Source organism: Amblyomma mixtum, chromosome 6 (genome assembly GCF_055824585.1).
Source record: "Amblyomma mixtum isolate Tamu chromosome 6, ASM5582458v1, whole genome shotgun sequence".
NCBI classification, from domain to species: domain Eukaryota; kingdom Metazoa; phylum Arthropoda; class Arachnida; order Ixodida; family Ixodidae; genus Amblyomma; species Amblyomma mixtum.
Genome location: NC_143017.1, coordinates 127,736,097 through 127,753,553, shown reverse-complemented (window position 1 = coordinate 127,753,553; position 17,457 = coordinate 127,736,097). Strand labels below are relative to the sequence as shown.

Here is a 17,457-nt window from a genome sequence, read left to right as displayed (position 1 = left end):
CTGCTCTACTCAAGCCAATTAACTTCCGTGCGAGATTGGTCTCAACACTTCCAGGTGTCTATACGATGAGCCCAGCATCCGATCCCTCCTGCCCTGCCCCAGAATCGGTTTGCAGTAAACTACAGTAGACGTACGCTAAGTTGCGCGGTCTGTACTGAACATAGTGCGCTCGCACTTGATGAGGTCACGGGCAGGAACTGGGTTTTCGTTGTCTTAGCTTCCAGGCTTCAAGGTTGTCGCGTTATTTCCCGCCCTCCTTCCCACATAGCTCATTTTTTTTCTGCCTCCTCGGGAAACAGGAAACACGTAACGAAGTTGACTAGAAGACGAGACACGGGATGGCAGCGGCCCTGTAGGGCATGACATGGAACAGCCTCTGCGAGCATACATTAAAAAAAGCAAGCGGGCACGCAGGAATATGGTGCTTTCTCATAATCAAAGACGATAGTTGAGCTAGTTGGTGTCTGTTGAGTCATTCAGACGTGGTAGCGAGAAAAACACACGAGGAGGGGAAGAGAGTTTATAGTGGACGCAGCTAGTTGCTTTGATAGTTATTGCATGCCCCGGCCGGTTTAAACCATTCTTTTCGTCCCTGTTGTACTCCCTCAGAATTTTGGCGTCTAGGATAACCCGCCCAGTTCAATAGCGTTGTGTTACGATTCATCTTGAGACCGGAGATGAAACGTGGCGGCAATTTTGACGGGTCGTTGTACTTCAACTTGACCCCACGATGACCTCGCAGAAAAGGGTGACTTTCTGGGAAGTGGCCGACGAGGCTCTTCCCACACTCGGCTCGGCGAAAACGACCTCCCCTTCGAGAAGCAACCGACGACAGGAGAAGAAAGGGTGTCCCTCGTCTTGAAAAAAGAACCCGGAACGAATCAGAGGAAGCCTGCGCAGCTGCGGCTGTGACGTCAACACGACACAATGCTATAGGAATGCGGACTGCGGACTTAGGAATGCGGACTTGCCAGTTCCCACGTGCGGGCTCTAAACAGGTGTCTTGGCCAGCTGCGTCTGTGAGGTGTGGTGGCGATCTTTTGTGCCCCATGAGTTACCGCCTAGTGAGGGGGCTCAACAGGTCTTCGATGGTGGTGCTGGTGCCGATCTTTTGTGTCGCGATGGAAGGTCCCCTGGTGCAGGGGCGGAGTCTTGGGCTATATAACCTGCGACCAAAGTGGGCACGAACGCTCTGGACCTTCGGTAATAGGTCCATCCAGTGTGGCTCTGGACCTACGGTAATAGGTTCATCCAGTGGCTCTGAGCCTTGGGTATCAGGCTCATTGTTGTGTTTCTACACCCCCCCCCCCCCCCCCCCCTCACTCTCTTTGTGTGTTCCCGTCACACCTGTGTCCACTTAGGCCATGCCCAGAGGCAGTGGTCGTCATGAAGCACGTGCTCCCATGCAACCTCATGACAGGTGGAAAACGAACAAGAGGGAGGTATTCAACTCCTGGATTCCTGGTACCACCACTTCGGACCACGTGGGCCCGATCGGGCAGCTACCGTGAACAATCACCAAGGTCGACAACCTCGCGACGACCATGGGAAGTGGGATGGTTGGAATGCCCCTCCGAGCCTCAGCGGATTAGTGTAGCAGGAATGTCACAGGCCATTGTCAGCAAAACCCCAGCGAAATTCCTTGAACGGAGTGCAGCGGCGACGAAGGCAGGCGAGGCCCAGGAGCTATTGTCCGAGCAACCACCGTGAATGCGGAGGCGACCTGGCGGCGCCGTCACGCTGGCGGATAATTGAAGAATTCTGTGTCCCCGACTCGCGTTCTGGGCAATCGGCGGGGAGGCAAGTTCATTCCCCTGCTGAAAGACTTCAGGAGAATCCTTTCCCGCGGGGCTGGATGAGAAAGCAATCTCCCCCTCTCTTCGACCCAGCTGCGACAGAGTGGAAAAGCTCGCACCTGCCCAGCCGTGGGTGGTGACAAGAACGTCCCCTTCGGTCCATCCGATTGGACAGTGCTCGTCGACCATTATTCCCCAGCCAGGGATCTGGGGAAACCGAACGATATTTAACTCGGCCGGGAGTGTGGCCGAGGGGAAGCCTGCTAGCTCCAGTCGACTACGGTTGACGAAGACGTTCCCCTTCCACTGAGAGCCATTCTCAGTCCCGCTCTATGTAAATAATGTAAATATGTGAATACAGTTGTTTCCTTCACTTCCCCTACTCCCCGTCTCCGGCCCACGTTCCTTCCTCCTTCGGCATTGCGGCGGTGCTCCTGGACCCGATGCCTGGTGGGACGCGCTTCTAGCATCGACAAATATATCAACTGGTTGGCAGCGGCGGGATCTTCCACGCTTGGTCCTGGCTTCAGCAGTGGTGAGCGCTTGACTTTCTTTAAGAATCTGCCAGGCTTGATAACTCTGGAAATTTATCACTTCCTGTAGATTGTTTTTCTGCACGTGCTCGCTTAAGCATTTCACGTAGCAGCTTATTTTTTGAAAGTCCTCGTTCGAGAATTGCCATGGATTTGAGCAAGCTAAAGAAGCCAGAGTTGATGTTGCTGTGTGAAAAGCTGGGTATTGAGGCCAGGAAGAGTCACAGAAAGCCGCAGCTGATTGAGGCTATTAAGGAATGTGGTGCTAAGGAGGAGGGAGACAAAATTTTGGAGACCTGGGAGGTCATTCAGGAGGGAATCAGGAACGCTAAGGAGGAGGCCGACAGGGTTGAAAAGGAACGCAAGGAGAAGGCCGACAGGGTTGAAAGGGAACGCAAGGAGAAGGCCGTCAGGGTTGAAAAAGAACGCCTTTACCGCAAGGAAGCCGCTAAGGAGGAGGCTGACAGGATAGAAAAAGAACGCCTTTACCGCAGGGAAGCCGCTAAAAAGGAGGCTGACAGGATAGAAAAAGAACGCCTTTACCGCAAGGAAGCCGCTAAGGAGGAGGCTGACAGGATAGAAAAAGAACATCTTCGTCTCAAGGAAGCCGATGAAAGGCAACTTGCTTTAATGCGTTTGGAGTTGCAAAATTTACTGGCGAAGCGCGCCGAGAGGAATTCGACATTAAATCAGGAGGTTTCGGCGCGAAGTGAAATTAAAATCGTGAATGAAAACTGCGTGTCTTTGCCCATTGCCCGCGTCGCGATCGAGAGCCCGCTCGGGGTGCGTCTGACCGAGGCAGCCATCTCCCAAAACCTGCCTAAGCAGCATCACTCGATTTCCTCAAATCGCTCGGATATGCTGCCCAAAGAAAAGGGCCTTTGTTTTAGAGATAACGCTGCGCAGGTCCTTACCACTTCGAAGGCTCGTGAATTCGCAGCGCCAGCAGAGCACGTAGTTGAAGAGGGCAAACCTGACAGCGACTGTGGAGCTCCAAGCCAGAGCGCGGCGTTAGCTGAAAAGCGCGATGCCGCACAGATTGTCCTTGCAACCCAGATAGGCGTAGGCGCAGCGCAAAAAGGTAGTCCTCCAGAAAGCAGTCGCGCGCTGAAAGTGGCAACTGCAAGTTCTATTGTAAGCGAGGAATGCGCCTCAGCGCTGCCTCGAAACAATGATCAGTTCAACGATCAGGGAACGACAGCCGCTCGCGACCAAACACCCGAAAATGAGTTATGCTCCACTGAAACCAGCGTGTCTTTGCCCATTGCCCGCGTCGCGATCGAGAGCCCGCTCGAGGTGCGTCTGACCGAGGCAGCCGTCTCCCAAAACCTGCCTAAGCAGCATCCCTCGATTTTCCCTAATCGCTTGGATATGCTGCCCCAAGAAAAAGGCCTTTGTTTTGGAGATAACGCTGCGAAGGTCCTTACCATTTCGAAGGCTCGTGAGGTCGCGGCGCCAGCAGAGCACGTGGTTGAAGAGGGCAAACCTCAACCTGTAAGCCCGAAGCCTTTAAATTCTCACGCTGATGAGCTAGAGCAGGCTTTATTGCAAACTGTCGATGAGGCGAACGCCGGCGACTTTACCCGTGACGGCTCCGCGCTACCTAATGACGAGCCAGCCCAGGACTTACTCACTTTTAGCACAGGGGTAAAGAGCACCGATAGTAGTGCAAGCTATAGTGAGTCTTCCGAAGCAGGCGCAAATGATGAGCTGGGGCTAGGTGAGGAACTGAAAACGAATCTAGTGTTGCCCCACTCAGATGGCTTTCTCGAACTCCTTCGTGTGGACAGAGAAACGTTCACCGCTGAGCAAGAGAAAGACCAGACTCTACGAAACTAGAGTCACCAAAGTGACATGGGTGTGTCACGGAAGAACATACCTTTCCAGCTCCGTTCTGGCCTGCTGTACCGCCAGTATAAGGATAGGAAAGGTATCCTACACGACCAACTTACTGCCCGCGTCGCGATCGAGAGCCCGCTCGAGCTGCGTCTGACCAAGGCAGCCGTCTCCCAAGACCTGCCTATGCAGCATCCCTCGATTTTCCCAAATCGCTTGGATAGGCTGCCCAAAGAAAAGGGCCTTAGTCTTGGAGATAACGCTGCGCAGGTCCTCACCAGTTCGAAGGCTCCAGAATTCGCAGCGCCAGCAGAGCACGTAGTTAACGAGGGCAAACATGACCCAGTAAGCGTGATAAACTCTCACGGTAGTGAGCCAGAGCAGGCTGGATCACAAACTGACAAAGAGGCGAACGCCAGCGACTTTGCCTGTGACGGTTTCGCGATTCCTAGTGACGCGCCACGCAAACCAACAGCCAGGTTTTCCACAGAGCGGCAGCGTATAGAGGTGGCCAAACGGGGAATGTTAATGAAGGGGAAAGTGCGGCTCATGTTGACTACTGCACGAAAAACCGAACAGCCGTGTAACCGCCCCAATTTGGCACCTCAGCGCTCAAGAGATCGCACGCACCGCATGAAGGGAACACAGGCTAAGGGGACGCAACGCGCGAACCCAATCCGGGAGAGGCGGATTCGCTGGCACGGCATTCGCACTCGTTCGCTCCCTTCTCGCATTCTGCTTTCTGAGCGTCAGCTAAACTTCAGAACCGCGAGACTTGGACGAAGAAGAGTGCAGGGTCCCAAGCTGAAGTTCCCAGCCTTGTGTAATTTTGCACCTGCTAGAGTAGCTATCGGACCGCGGCCGCGCAGGGGGCGGCTGAAGAATAGGAAGCAGTAAATTCCTCTGATTGCAACGCCGTTTGCAAGCGGATTCGAGGAATAATCCGTTCTTGAGTTGAATGCTTGTTTCTTTTTATTCATTTAGCTCTCCTGTACAGAAATGCAAGCTGAAATTCCTAGCATTATGTAATGTCTCATCTGCTAAAGCAGCTGTCGGACCACGGCCGCGCAAGGGGCGGATATGACGCATAATCTCATGTTGAGTTTAATGCTTGTTTTTTGTCTTTTGTTCTTTACACTCTCCTATGCGAAATGAGAGCGAAATTTCGGAGCTTGGCATTGCGGGACTCAGTTCACATGCGTTGCCGAAAGGTGCGAGTAATGGCAACGCTGATGGCCTCAGCCGAAGCTTTCCCGTGTAATGCCCTTTCCTGACTCCCCAGAAGTTATTCCGCTATGCAAATTTGTATTTTGTTTTTTTGCTTTAGCGGGAATCATTTTGTCTGTTTTATGTGTGTTCAGCAGCTCCACCTTCCCTTTGTGCTCTCACGGGCGGTGGCTTTCTGTGACATAAACCGTGCTACGGCACACCCCCAAAATTTTAGGAAATTTTTCCCTTTTGGCTAAACAAGCTCTGTGTATTCTGGTTTGGTCAAACTTGGAAACTTTCGGAGGAGGACGTAAATTTCACGCGACAGCTCATTTTCTCTAAAGAGGTTTTGTTGACCGAAAACAGCTTGGCAGTTCTTGAAGTCGGTTTGGCGCTTTCTGCTTGTTGGGCTTGGGACTTTGCTGGTTGAGCTCGTTACAGTTGTCAACGAAGCAAGAAGTACCTTTGGGCCCAGCTGTGACCAAAAGCCGAACGGACACAACTCTAGGTCTCTGCGCGCAGCAGCGTTGGCTGCAACCTCTACGAGACCTCTTCGGGCGGCGGACGTGCTGTTGTGTTTCTACACCCCCCCCCCCCCCCCCCCCCTAACTCTCTTTGTGTGTTCCCGTCACACCTGTGTCCACTTAGGCCATGCCCAGAGGCAGTGGTCGTCATGAAGCACGTGCTCCCATGCAACCTCATGACAGGTGGAAAACGAACAAGAGGGAGGTATTCAACTCCTGGATTCCTGGTACCACCACTTCGGACCACGTGGGCCCGATCGGGCAGCTACCGTGAACAATCACCAAGGTCGACAACCTCGCGACGACCATGGGAAGTGGGATGGTTGGAATGCCCCTCCGAGCCTCAGCGGATTAGTGTAGCAGGAATGTCACAGGCCATTGTCAGCAAAACCCCAGCGAAATTCCTTGAACGGAGTGCAGCGGCGACGAAGGCAGGCGAGGCCCAGGAGCTATTGTCCGAGCAACCACCGTGAATGCGGAGGCGACCTGGCGGCGCCGTCACGCTGGCGGATAATTGAAGAATTCTGTGTCCCCGACTCGCGTTCTGGGCAATCGGCGGGGAGGCAAGTTCATTCCCCTGCTGAAAGACTTCAGGAGAATCCTTTCCCGCGGGGCTGGATGAGAAAGCAATCTCCCCCTCTCTTCGACCCAGCTGCGACAGAGTGGAAAAGCTCGCACCTGCCCAGCCGTGGGTGGTGACAAGAACGTCCCCTTCGGTCCATCCGATTGGACAGTGCTCGTCGACCATTATTCCCCAGCCAGGGATCTGGGGAAACCGAACGATATTTAACTCGGCCGGGAGTGTGGCCGAGGGGAAGCCTGCTAGCTCCAGTCGACTACGGTTGACGAAGACGTTCCCCTTCCACTGAGAGCCATTCTCAGTCCCGCTCTATGTAAATAATGTAAATATGTGAATACAGTTGTTTCCTTCACTTCCCCTACTCCCCGTCTCCGGCCCACGTTCCTTCCTCCTTCGGCATTGCGGCGGTGCTCCTGGACCCGATGCCTGGTGGGACGCGCTTCTAGCATCGACAAATATATCATCATCCAGACGCTCGACGCTATGAACTCTTAACGTTTGATTCCTTTGTAAATTTTTGTAAATAAGTGTCTCAGTTTCTTGCCATTAAATCTGCTTGTTTTTGTAATCTCTAACCATCTGAAGTTCAGACAGTTCCTTCATCCCGGACGAGCCCCCTTCGTGCAACAACTACTGGCCACGCTACCTCGAGCCGCAACAACTGGTGGCAGCGGTGGGATCTGCTACCTTGCGTCCCAACAACTGGTGAACAGCGGTGGGATCTGCTACTTTGCGTCGCAACAACTGGTGAACAGCGGTGAGATACGAAGACCCAACTGGGATCCGAAGAGACTGGTGAGATACGAAGACCCAACTGGGATCCGAAGAGACTGGTGAGATACGAAGACCCAACTGGGATCCGAGGCCTGTGATCCGAAGCCTTGGGATTCGAGGCCTGGAAGTCCCGACATCTGTGGAACAAAGACTGGTGAGATACGAAGACCCAACAACTGTGGATCAGCGATGAGAATCTGAAGCCACAAGCGACAACAACGGTCGGCCAGCGAGAGTGCAGCTGTCTTGGACATGATCACGTGTGTGAGTGAGTGCTTGGCTTTTCCTTTGATGTGGACCAGGTTCTAAAAGAGGGTTAAAATTTAGAACTGGTAGACACCTGTGCTTAAATCTTACAGGTTTGGTATTTTTGCATAGTTGTTTTGGAAATAGCTCAGACTCAGAACTATCATGGACCTACGGAAACTGCAGGAGTCGGACCTGTTGCTGTTGTGTGAGGAATTGGGAATTGAGACAAGGGGTTTGGCACGAAAACCCGCGATCATTCAGGCCATTACTGATTTGGGGGCAGATGATGAGGAGCTCATTGAAGAGTGGAGTCTCATCGAACAAAAAAAGAAAGAGCAGGAAAAAGAGCAGCTCAGACAGCAGGAAGAGCGAGAAAGAGAGGAAAAGTGGCGTCAGCGCGAACGAGAGAGGGAAGCAAAATTACTGAAGAAAAGGGCTGAGCTCAGTAAATTAGAAGAAGAGTTGAGCGAGAGGTTGGGCTGTTGTCCCCAGCAATTGGAATCTCTTCTCAACAAGATGGCAGATGAGAGGGCTGAAAAGGTTCTGCAGCGGGCGATTGAGCTCCGTAACTTAAAAGAGTTGAGTGAGAGGTCGGGCAGTTGTCCCCAGCAAGTAGTACCTCTTCTCAACAAGGAGGCAGGCGAGAAGTGTAAAACTATTCCGCAGAAAAGCCTCCGCGTGGAGAAAGAACAGGAAGAGCGAAACCTTTGCGAGGAAAAAGAAAGGTGTGACGCGCGTACTGTTAGCCCTGAGGCAGATAGCGCGTTGGCAGATAAGACAGATGTCCCGCGCCAGAAAGAATGCAGCGAGGTTCGGTATGAACGCAATGACAAAGCCAGAGAAGGGACACCGCTGGTGCAGCTGGCGAGCGCTAGCAGTCAGGAAGTTGAGGCGGTACTAAGGGGCACAAAGAGTGAACGGGAATTGCCTGACGGCAACAGTGAAGCGCCAGGCAAGAGCCCAACGCTCGCCGGAAGGTGCCACAGAAACGCGATTGATTCTGTAACCCGAAATGGGTTTGATGCTGCTCCGAAAGAAAGGCAGCAGGAAAATGAGCTTTGGTGCTCAGATGGAACCACAGGAGTGGACGATTCAACAGTTGAGCCGCCACCTGGCACTGTGAGTAGTAAACCGCAAGTAGCGTCGCGGCGCAGGAAAAACCGCGAACGCGACAAGCGAATGAGGATTGCTAGGGCAGGTGTTAATGCTGATGCGAGGGCCGGCAAATTAACTCGGGACAGCACCGCGAGAACTGTTGAGGGAAAGGGTAAACCAACAGTGTCATTTTCCCGGAGGCGGCTGGGCCCGAGGAAAGCCAAGGTCACTGCCCTTGCAGGCCGAAAGCACCATTGTCCATCGAAGAAACATCGCGAACGCGACAAGCAATTGACAAGTGCCAGTGCAGGTGTTGATGCTGATGCAAAGGCCGGCAGATCAACAAGGGACGGCACCACGAAAGCTAGTGTGCGAAAGGGAAAATCAGAGAAATCTTCCCGAAGGCGGACGGGCCCGATGAAAGCCCAGGTGGCCCTTGCGGGCCGAAAGAGCGACAGACGGCGTGGTCGTTGGACACGAGACGCATGCTTTGCGTTACGAAGAATAGGGCTCTACAGCCACACAAAGGGTCGCCGCAGAGAGCGCGTGAGTCGGAGGGAGTCGCTGCAGGCAGGGACAAAGAAATGGTGGAGGCACCCTTTCCTCAGTAGGTCGAGCGGAGGCGGAACCAATCAAGCACCTGCTTGTGGACCGGCCATCCGACCACGACCGCGCAGGGCGCGGCTAAAGAATGTCCATTTCGGGGAATAAGTGTTTGCCTTTTTTTTGTGCATTGACTCACTGAAAAAAACGAGACAGGGGTGAAGGCAAACGAGTTCCCATTTTTAGTGGTAAAGCTGAGTGGTGTTAGTGGACTACAGGATTTTCACTCAGTTATGCAGCTTTTGGAGCTCTTTACTTTTTTTTTGAAGTACATGCAGGAAGGGACGCGGACTTCTTAGCTGTTCTTTTTAAGCAGTCCGGAATGCTCTTTATGAACCAAAATTGATACTAATAGTTTTTTCGTGCGTTTTTAAAAATGAGGGCGTACAGTAGCAGGTTCGGTTTATGTCAGCTTGCGTGGGTCCTGGGAGTTTTCAGTGTGGGCTATTCACAACGGCTATACTAACCGGATTATAGCACCCTCTTTTGGAACTGGTTTGCTCGGAGGGAAGTTGAGTGCTTGCTTGCGCATGTGGTTGAAGTTTCAGAGACGCCTCAAAGAATTTGGCCGGCGTAATAGAAGACCACGTTGCGAGCGGCAGAGGGCTTCTGGCATACTTCTGGCATGCTTCTGCAAGTCGTCTCTTCATGCAGCAGCGATGACTGCTACTCGCCGAGACTCGTCTGGCGGGGGAGGTAGCTGTTACGATTCATCTTGAGACCGGAGATGAAACGTGGCGGCAATTTTGACGGGTCGTTGTACTTCAACTTGACCCCACGATGACCTCGCAGAAAAGGGTGACTTTCTGGGAAGTGGCCGACGAGGCTCTTCCCACACTCGGCTCGGCGAAAACGACCTCCCCTTCGAGAAGCAACCGACGACAGGAGAAGAAAGGGTGTCCCTCGTCTTGAAAAAAGAACCCGGAACGAATCAGAGGAAGCCTGCGCAGCTGCGGCTGTGACGTCAACACGACACAATGCTATAGGAATGCGGACTGCGGACTTAGGAATGCGGACTTGCCAGTTCCCACGTGCGGGCTCTAAACAGGTGTCTTGGCCAGCTGCGTCTGTGAGGTGTGGTGGCGATCTTTTGTGCCCCATGAGTTACCGCCTAGTGAGGGGGCTCAACAGGTCTTCGATGGTGGTGCTGGTGCCGATCTTTTGTGTCGCGATGGAAGGTCCCCTGGTGCAGGGGCGGAGTCTTGGGCTATATAACCTGCGACCAAAGTGGGCACGAACGCTCTGGACCTTCGGTAATAGGTCCATCCAGTGTGGCTCTGGACCTACGGTAATAGGTTCATCCAGTGGCTCTGAGCCTTGGGTATCAGGCTCATCCAGACGCTCGACGCTATGAACTCTTAACGTTTGATTCCTTTGTAAATTTTTGTAAATAAGTGTCTCAGTTTCTTGCCATTAAATCTGCTTGTTTTTGTAATCTCTAACCATCTGAAGTTCAGACAGTTCCTTCATCCCGGACGAGCCCCCTTCGTGCAACAACTACTGGCCACGCTACCTCGAGCCGCAACAACTGGTGGCAGCGGTGGGATCTGCTACCTTGCGTCCCAACAACTGGTGAACAGCGGTGGGATCTGCTACTTTGCGTCGCAACAGTTGCCTTATCGCAGGGCGGGAACCGAGACAGCATAGCCCGTTCGTCAAAGTCGGCCTAGATTCCTCAGGAGTGCCACGGCCAGCGTTAGATAAGCGCGTCGCGTCGGCGGCTCACGCCTACCTGTCCCGCGCCAAGCGTGGCGTCGTCCTCCTCCTCTTCGGGGCCGACGAGACAGGAGTCGTTGACGCGGACGCGACCCTGGTCGCAGTCGCACACCGCCTCGGGGCCGCACACGAGGCCAGGCCCTGCGCAGCCGGACGTCGCGTCGCATGGCTCGCCGTACGAGCCCCAGCGTTGGCAGGGGCCCAGGCCCAGGGACTGCAGGCCCTCGGGGCACTGGCACGTGCCGTTCACGCACCGCGAGTTGGCGTCCGCAGACGAGCACGTCTCCGAGAAGAGGCAGGGCTCCTGCGCGGTGAGGTGCCCACGTGGGTGCGTTCTTGAGGGGCAAACAGATATGCTGTGTTTTAACATAGCTAAGACGTAGTAGAGTAGACGTTTCGGATTACCGGACGCCCGCTGTACATGTACAGTGGCTCCACCTAGCCCGCCCCTGCCACTGCGTGTGCGCAAGAGACGCCACGTCATTGGGTATACGTCTGCCCTTTTACGTCTCCACTATGTTAAAGCTCTCTGACATCGCGAGTGGGCTAAACAGACTTCGGCGTTTCGGATTAGCATAAAGGTTAGCCCAGATATCATCATTAGCCAGTTTGCATCCTCAGCGAGAAAGGAGTCCGCCACTGATCTTCCTTAGCCTTGTCCTGCATCACCCCGTGTGCCCACTCTATTCCAGAAGACACCTCATCACATTTCCATCCAAATCTCTGCCGCGTCCTGATGCGTTTCTCATCGTTTGGAATTCTCCTGCTCTGCCCCCCCCCCCCCCCCCCCCACCCCCCTCGCCGTAAACGGTGTCGCTGCGTGCGATTTTTTAGTTTACATGGGGAGTCTGAATCTCGCGGAGCATTTCCAAGGTTGCACATATATTTCCCAACTTTTTGTCAACGGTGGTCTAAATAAGTGTGCCACTATTCGGACCCTCGCTCCCCACACAACCACGTATCGACTCCACCACTCGCCGCGGTGGCTCAGTGAATATGTGGCGCAGGGTCTCTCACATCGAATTTGCCGGAAATACAAAAAAAAAAAACTCGCGTCAGCCATCGGCATACAGTTAAAGAGACTCAGGCGGTAGAAATAAATCCAGAGAACTCCGCCAACTCCGCTGTGCCTCATGGCCAAAAGGTGTTTCCTTAACACGTGAGGACCCATCAGCCATTAACAAAAAACATCTCCAGAACCGTGAAGCTGTATGCGCGATCCAATAGTGGGAACGAAATTAAAAGACCACAGCAGCTGCGGACGTTGACGACTGCGTGTCCACACCATCCTATGACTTGGGCGTGCACAATTAGCGGCGCCCGTGGCTTATAAGGACATTAGGGCTGGTTGTCTCAACTCGGTAGTCACATATAGGCAGATTGAATGTACAGAACACTCTAAAATTGCGAGAGAGAAGGTACTAACGAAGTGTAGGATACGCCTAAAAGGGAAAAGGGTTGCGGAGGACGCACGTGCAGGGTTCGGCCCCGGTAGCAGGTGTCGTAGAAGCGGTCGTAGGCGGCCCTGCTGTCCGGGCAAGAGCACAGGGAGGACCGGATCTCGGAGGAGAGCCTGCAGACGGCCCCGATGGTTTGGCACTGTTGCTGGTTGCATTCGCGCTCCATCTCGGCATGCACCTCCAGCTGAGGGTGGGCAAGGGCGGACTGCGCGGTGACCACGATTGTTAGTGATGAAACACTTACGCGCACAGCTGTGTGCGCGTGTGCGTGTGCGTGCGTGCGTTCGTGCCTTCGTGCCTTCGTGTGTTCGTGCGTGCTCGTGTGTGTGAATGCATCTTGTTGGAATATTGTATGCCGCTCTTGGAGGGGTCGATGGGGGCGAAGGGGGGGGGGGTCCCATTTGAACCGTGTATTTTGCGAATTTTTGTTCCAGAAAATGAGTTCAGCATGGTTTCCCTATGTAAAGTTTCTCGGTTGGAGAAGGCGAGCGCCCCCTCCTCCTCTTTAATCCGCCCATGACTGTCGGGATCAAAGCTGGTGTAAACCACCAGGGATGCAGCCAGGATATCCGAAATTGGGCTGTTGCGAAGGAGGAGGAAGAGGAGGCGAAGATAAAATTTGGTGCAGGTATCATGCTTCAGTGCAATATTGCTCCTCATAAAGATAAAATAAATAAAATGAACAAAATGCACCGCTGAGAGCTCGCTTACTCGCTTGCCAGTGACGAGGCCTCGTACGGGCTGCACTATGTGTAAATGTCCTCCTCGCAGGAGTCTAAAGGAGGCGCTTGCCCAATTCTTGGGGTGGCGCAGCAAACAGGCCGCCAGTCAGCGCCACCCATCGGACAACACATGGGCGCTTTTTCATTTCGCCTCCATCGAACAAACCTGTTGTTTAGGAAAAAGCACCGAGCTGTGATAGGACGGTAACAACAATCTTCCGCAAATGTACTTCTACTGCAGCACAGTCGTGTATTGCAGCAAAGGCGCATTTTCAGGCGGTGAAGTGAAACAGTCTCAGCGCTTCTGGGCGGTCAAGTGGCGCCTCCACGTGGTTCTTTTTCGCACCTGTATAGTGGCAGCGCGGGAGTTCCGTTTTGTTACCCTTTACTTGGCCCAAGATCACCTTTATGAAATCTTTATCTCTATTCGAAACAGAACAGCAAATAGCCAGATCAGTTACATTTTTGCTATTAAAAATATTTTTTAACTCATTCGCGACGTGCACAAGCTCGAGCGCGTACACTCGGTGTCACCCTTGAGCAGAGCGCTTGAGCACTGCGCAGCAAACAATGAGGACTGTAAATAGAGAGCAGCCCTTTATTTCAGGATAAAATGGGCGCTCTCACCATGGCGTCGCTTTGTATGCGTGGCAGTGCACCGCTCTAACGCTGATGAAGCAAGGTGAAGCAGCCTTTACAGGTCCTTTCAATATGAAAGGAAATAAAGTTTAAGCATTTAGCTAAGGATTGTTCAATAATTATGAGTGACAAACGCACTCCTTTTTTTATAATTAGTTCTCCTCTTTGCGTATATATCAAAATGCCATTTCCAACTTTAGTAGAGAAATAACCCAAAAAATCGTTTTTTTGTGCAAACTGGTTGTTCCCTTTTAAATTAGAGGAATATTTACGCAAGTAAGTCAAAATCTTTGTGGAAACGCTTCGCTGAGACAAAAATTACCTCTGAAAATGCGAAGTCGAACGCAGCGCCCTTGCGAAACGCACAGAAAAACGCAACCAACGCATAAATTTCGACAATGGAGGGTGACTGACACTGAAACTAATCCACCAAAGAGAATATTCTTAAAAACATGGAACACTCAAACCACGCGTGAAACTATCGGCATGTCGCTGAGGGCTCCGCCAACTGCGCACGTCAGCGGCCTATGCTAAGTGACCGACCTCAACAATGCGGTGGTGCTCCTGAAGTGGCTGCTGAAAGCCGTTCCATGCAGAAAGAGGCCGAACCGGTCTAGAAAAGTCGGAACCCTAGCCGGCACTCTCTCGAAGCGGTTGGCTACAGTCGTTATTGCTACTGTTACGTTTTACTTAGCTACGCAGATCTCCACCTCTTGTTTCAGCAACCTTGAACACAACGAGGGGGCAGAGCGCCAGTGCTGTGGCGGTGTGTGTGGTGTGTGGACATGTGTAATCCGGGCTAGTACTCTCGATGCGATGTGCAGCACGTGTGGGTCTTGCTGTAATACTTGTTTCTAATAAAGACACAATACCATCGAAAATACGAAGTATACGACCTGGCCGCCACGATGAAACCTCATTGCACACGCGATACGAGAAGCAGGCCGATGAATTTTTGTCTGACTGCGAACATGAACAGCCATGAGCGAACATGAGAACCGCATTTCGATGGACGCAATACACAGCGCGGATACCGAGATTTACCACAAATGTACCCAGAGATTCGGGACACGCACATTTTCAACGGTATAAACGATTTTTTTTTTCATATATCGTAAAACTCCGCGATAACAATCACTACACCCGCAGGTCTCCCCTCGGCAGGCTTGCATTTTTTTGCTATTAACGTTTTTGCTATAGTCAAAAACGTTCTCCATTGGTTTTATATAGAAGTCCAAAATACTCGATGAAAGCTATGGAGAAACTTTAGAAGGATTTGGCTACGCACCGGAAGAATGGACCATTTCCTTCAATACTTCAACAGTACCTTATAATATTCAACAGTTGGCTCACAATTAAAACTGATGCCCAGGAATCCTGGACTTGTGGGGCCCGAAATTAACTATGCCGGAGCCCTTCACTACACGCAGTGTCTCATGAGCCATCACCTACAGTGTTCCCGGGCGCGTGAAAACTCAAAAATTATCATCATCGCCATCAGTAATTACTACTATACTCTATTCAGCTTTATGGTGAAGTAAAGTTTTATTTCCCTCTCTCTCTGTGAAGCCATTAGTGTTCATGTTGCGCGCGGCGACGGGGTATACTTTTCGCTTGAACGACACCGCACTCTCCGCCATTTGATTAAGGATGCTCATTGGGGTCGATGAATAAAAACAAGCGAGTACCTTGAGCACAACCTGTGGTCCGCGGGGCAGACTGATGGTACAGGCGACACTCGCGTTTCGGGCCCTCGGGGGTGCCACGATGGCGAGCAGGGAATCTACGACCACCAGGGCGCCGAAGAAGCCCGTCCGCGAGTCGACGGAGACCACTCCGCTGTCTCTGACCGAAGACAGGTCCCAGGAGATGTTCTTCACCACGTCGGCGAGGGCTGTGGCTGCGGAGCAGCTGAACAGCGAGGGTCGGCCGTCAGCACTAGCGGGACGCAGGGCACGAAGCCTGTAGTCGGGAACTGACAAACTCTGTGGATCTAGGAGCCACTGTTCGTCCAGACCCAGGTGACCGAACGGGACGGTGGCGGTGGCTCCGGAGCCAAAGACACACGCAGTTACCAACAAGACGAACATAACTTCTTCTTCAGTAGAGTTGTTGTTGTTGTTGTTAGCCTTTGAAAATATGGCACATACCCACACCGGGGGATCGGCCAAGAATCGGGAGGCAAAGGTTGCTATTCACCTGTACATACTAAAGGTAAAAGAAAAGCACACGGGAGAGCAACACCGGGGGAGTCTACCACAAGGAGGGCAGGGAGTGAAAAAAGGTAGGAGTTTGGATTGAAGAGAAAGAGAAAAAAAAAGAACAAGTGAATAATTCAAAATATAATAACGCATAGAAAAGAAAATACTGTAAGCTTTAGCAAAGCAGTCGATGAAATTCCAGCAAGAAATTTTGAACAGCGTCACAAACAGACCTGTGGCTGAACCCAAGCGTGGTGGCGCCAAATGGTAGCAAGAGTGGGCTGCTCAAACTAAGGCCAAGATGCTGTAAGGCACCGTGCTGTAAGAGCAACTCCAGCAGTCTTCTTCTCAAAGAGGTGAAACGACGACAATGGAGCCAAAAATGATCGATAGATTCGGGCTCATGGCAAAATGCACAGAGCGGAGATAGCGCCAAACCAGACCTGTGCAGACAGAAATTTAGAGGGGGGATACGGCAGCGCAACCTCGTCAGAGATACTTCTAGCTGCCGAGATCGACAAATTTTCCTGCTTCAGGAATATCGCAGATGCTGATATTCCGCCTATGTTAAAAGAGCTGGGTTAGAGTTAATTGCTGGGCTAGTTGGTATTCTCGAATAACTTATTGAAATATACCTGCGCTTAAAAGACACGGACTTAAAGATAGCGACACACACACACAGCGCTGGACACACACACACACACACAGCGCTGCCAGCGCTGTGTGTGTGTGTCTCTATCTTTCAGTCCGTGTATTTTAAGCGCAGGTATATTTCAATATGGTAAACCAACTCGCCCAACAAACCACTCCACTCTCGAATAACTTCTCCGGTTCCTTGGGCCATCGATGAGAGCCGATCCTGTTTTTTCCTTTCTGTTGTTGTTAAACTCGTCGTTGTTTTATTTTTGACCTCTATTTAAATGCCGCCTACCCACGATGGCGGACCAAATCCTTTCCAGGAGGCCTGCAGAATTTTCCCACTTTAGTGCCCTCAAATGTCTGGCTCATATCCACCACAACGATGGCTGATGAACTGGTGAACGAGGGAAACTGCGTGCTACACTCCTTTGGTTATTTCCTGCCAAATATAATACAGGGAAGTTGGAATACCTTTAGCCATTAGATGACGCGAATCGACAATCATTTGTTGACTTTACTCAGTGCGTGTGGCGAGCAGATTCGCACTTCCGCCGGCATTTTTTTTTTAGTGCGAAAGCACTACTTAACACGGTCCCAGCCAAAAATCCTGTGTGAAGCCTCGGAGTAGCTCGGATAAGCTCGGGTTAGATCGGAGGAGCGTTGGGCCAGTTGCAGCCAATGGGGGGGGGGTGACATTGAGGGTGACCTTGGCACCCTCAAGATCCAATGTTTTCGCACCTTCCAAGCAAGGAGTGCTTTCGCACTCCCGCACGTTTACTCGGTTTAAATACGTTAAAACTCTACTAGCCGTTTTCTCGGGCACACTGGTCTTATTTATTTTCCCCGTTAAGTAACCGAAACATCAGAACCTAATGGACTGG

At 52.1% G+C, this 17,457-nt stretch overlaps 1 protein-coding gene across 3 annotated transcripts in view; it reads right to left on the bottom strand.

The window, feature by feature from the left end:
* The window catches only part of LOC149340340 (uncharacterized), a 99,998-nt gene that overhangs the window by 2,720 nt on the left and 79,821 nt on the right, over positions 1–17,457 (bottom strand). The window contains exons 1-3 of one of the 3 annotated variants that reach the window (XM_089549110.1): positions 15,425–16,544; positions 12,389–12,580; positions 10,932–11,219 (exon numbers count right to left, since the gene is read on the bottom strand). In XM_089549110.1, the coding sequence (XP_089405236.1) occupies positions 10,932–11,219; positions 12,389–12,580; positions 15,425–15,826 (882 nt within the window). In that variant the 5' untranslated portion in view covers positions 15,827–16,544. Of the gene's footprint in view, positions 1–10,931; positions 11,220–12,388; positions 12,581–15,424; positions 16,545–17,457 lie in introns of those variants that run through there. The other 2 variants (XM_089549111.1, XM_089549112.1) reach the window with 2 other exon arrangements.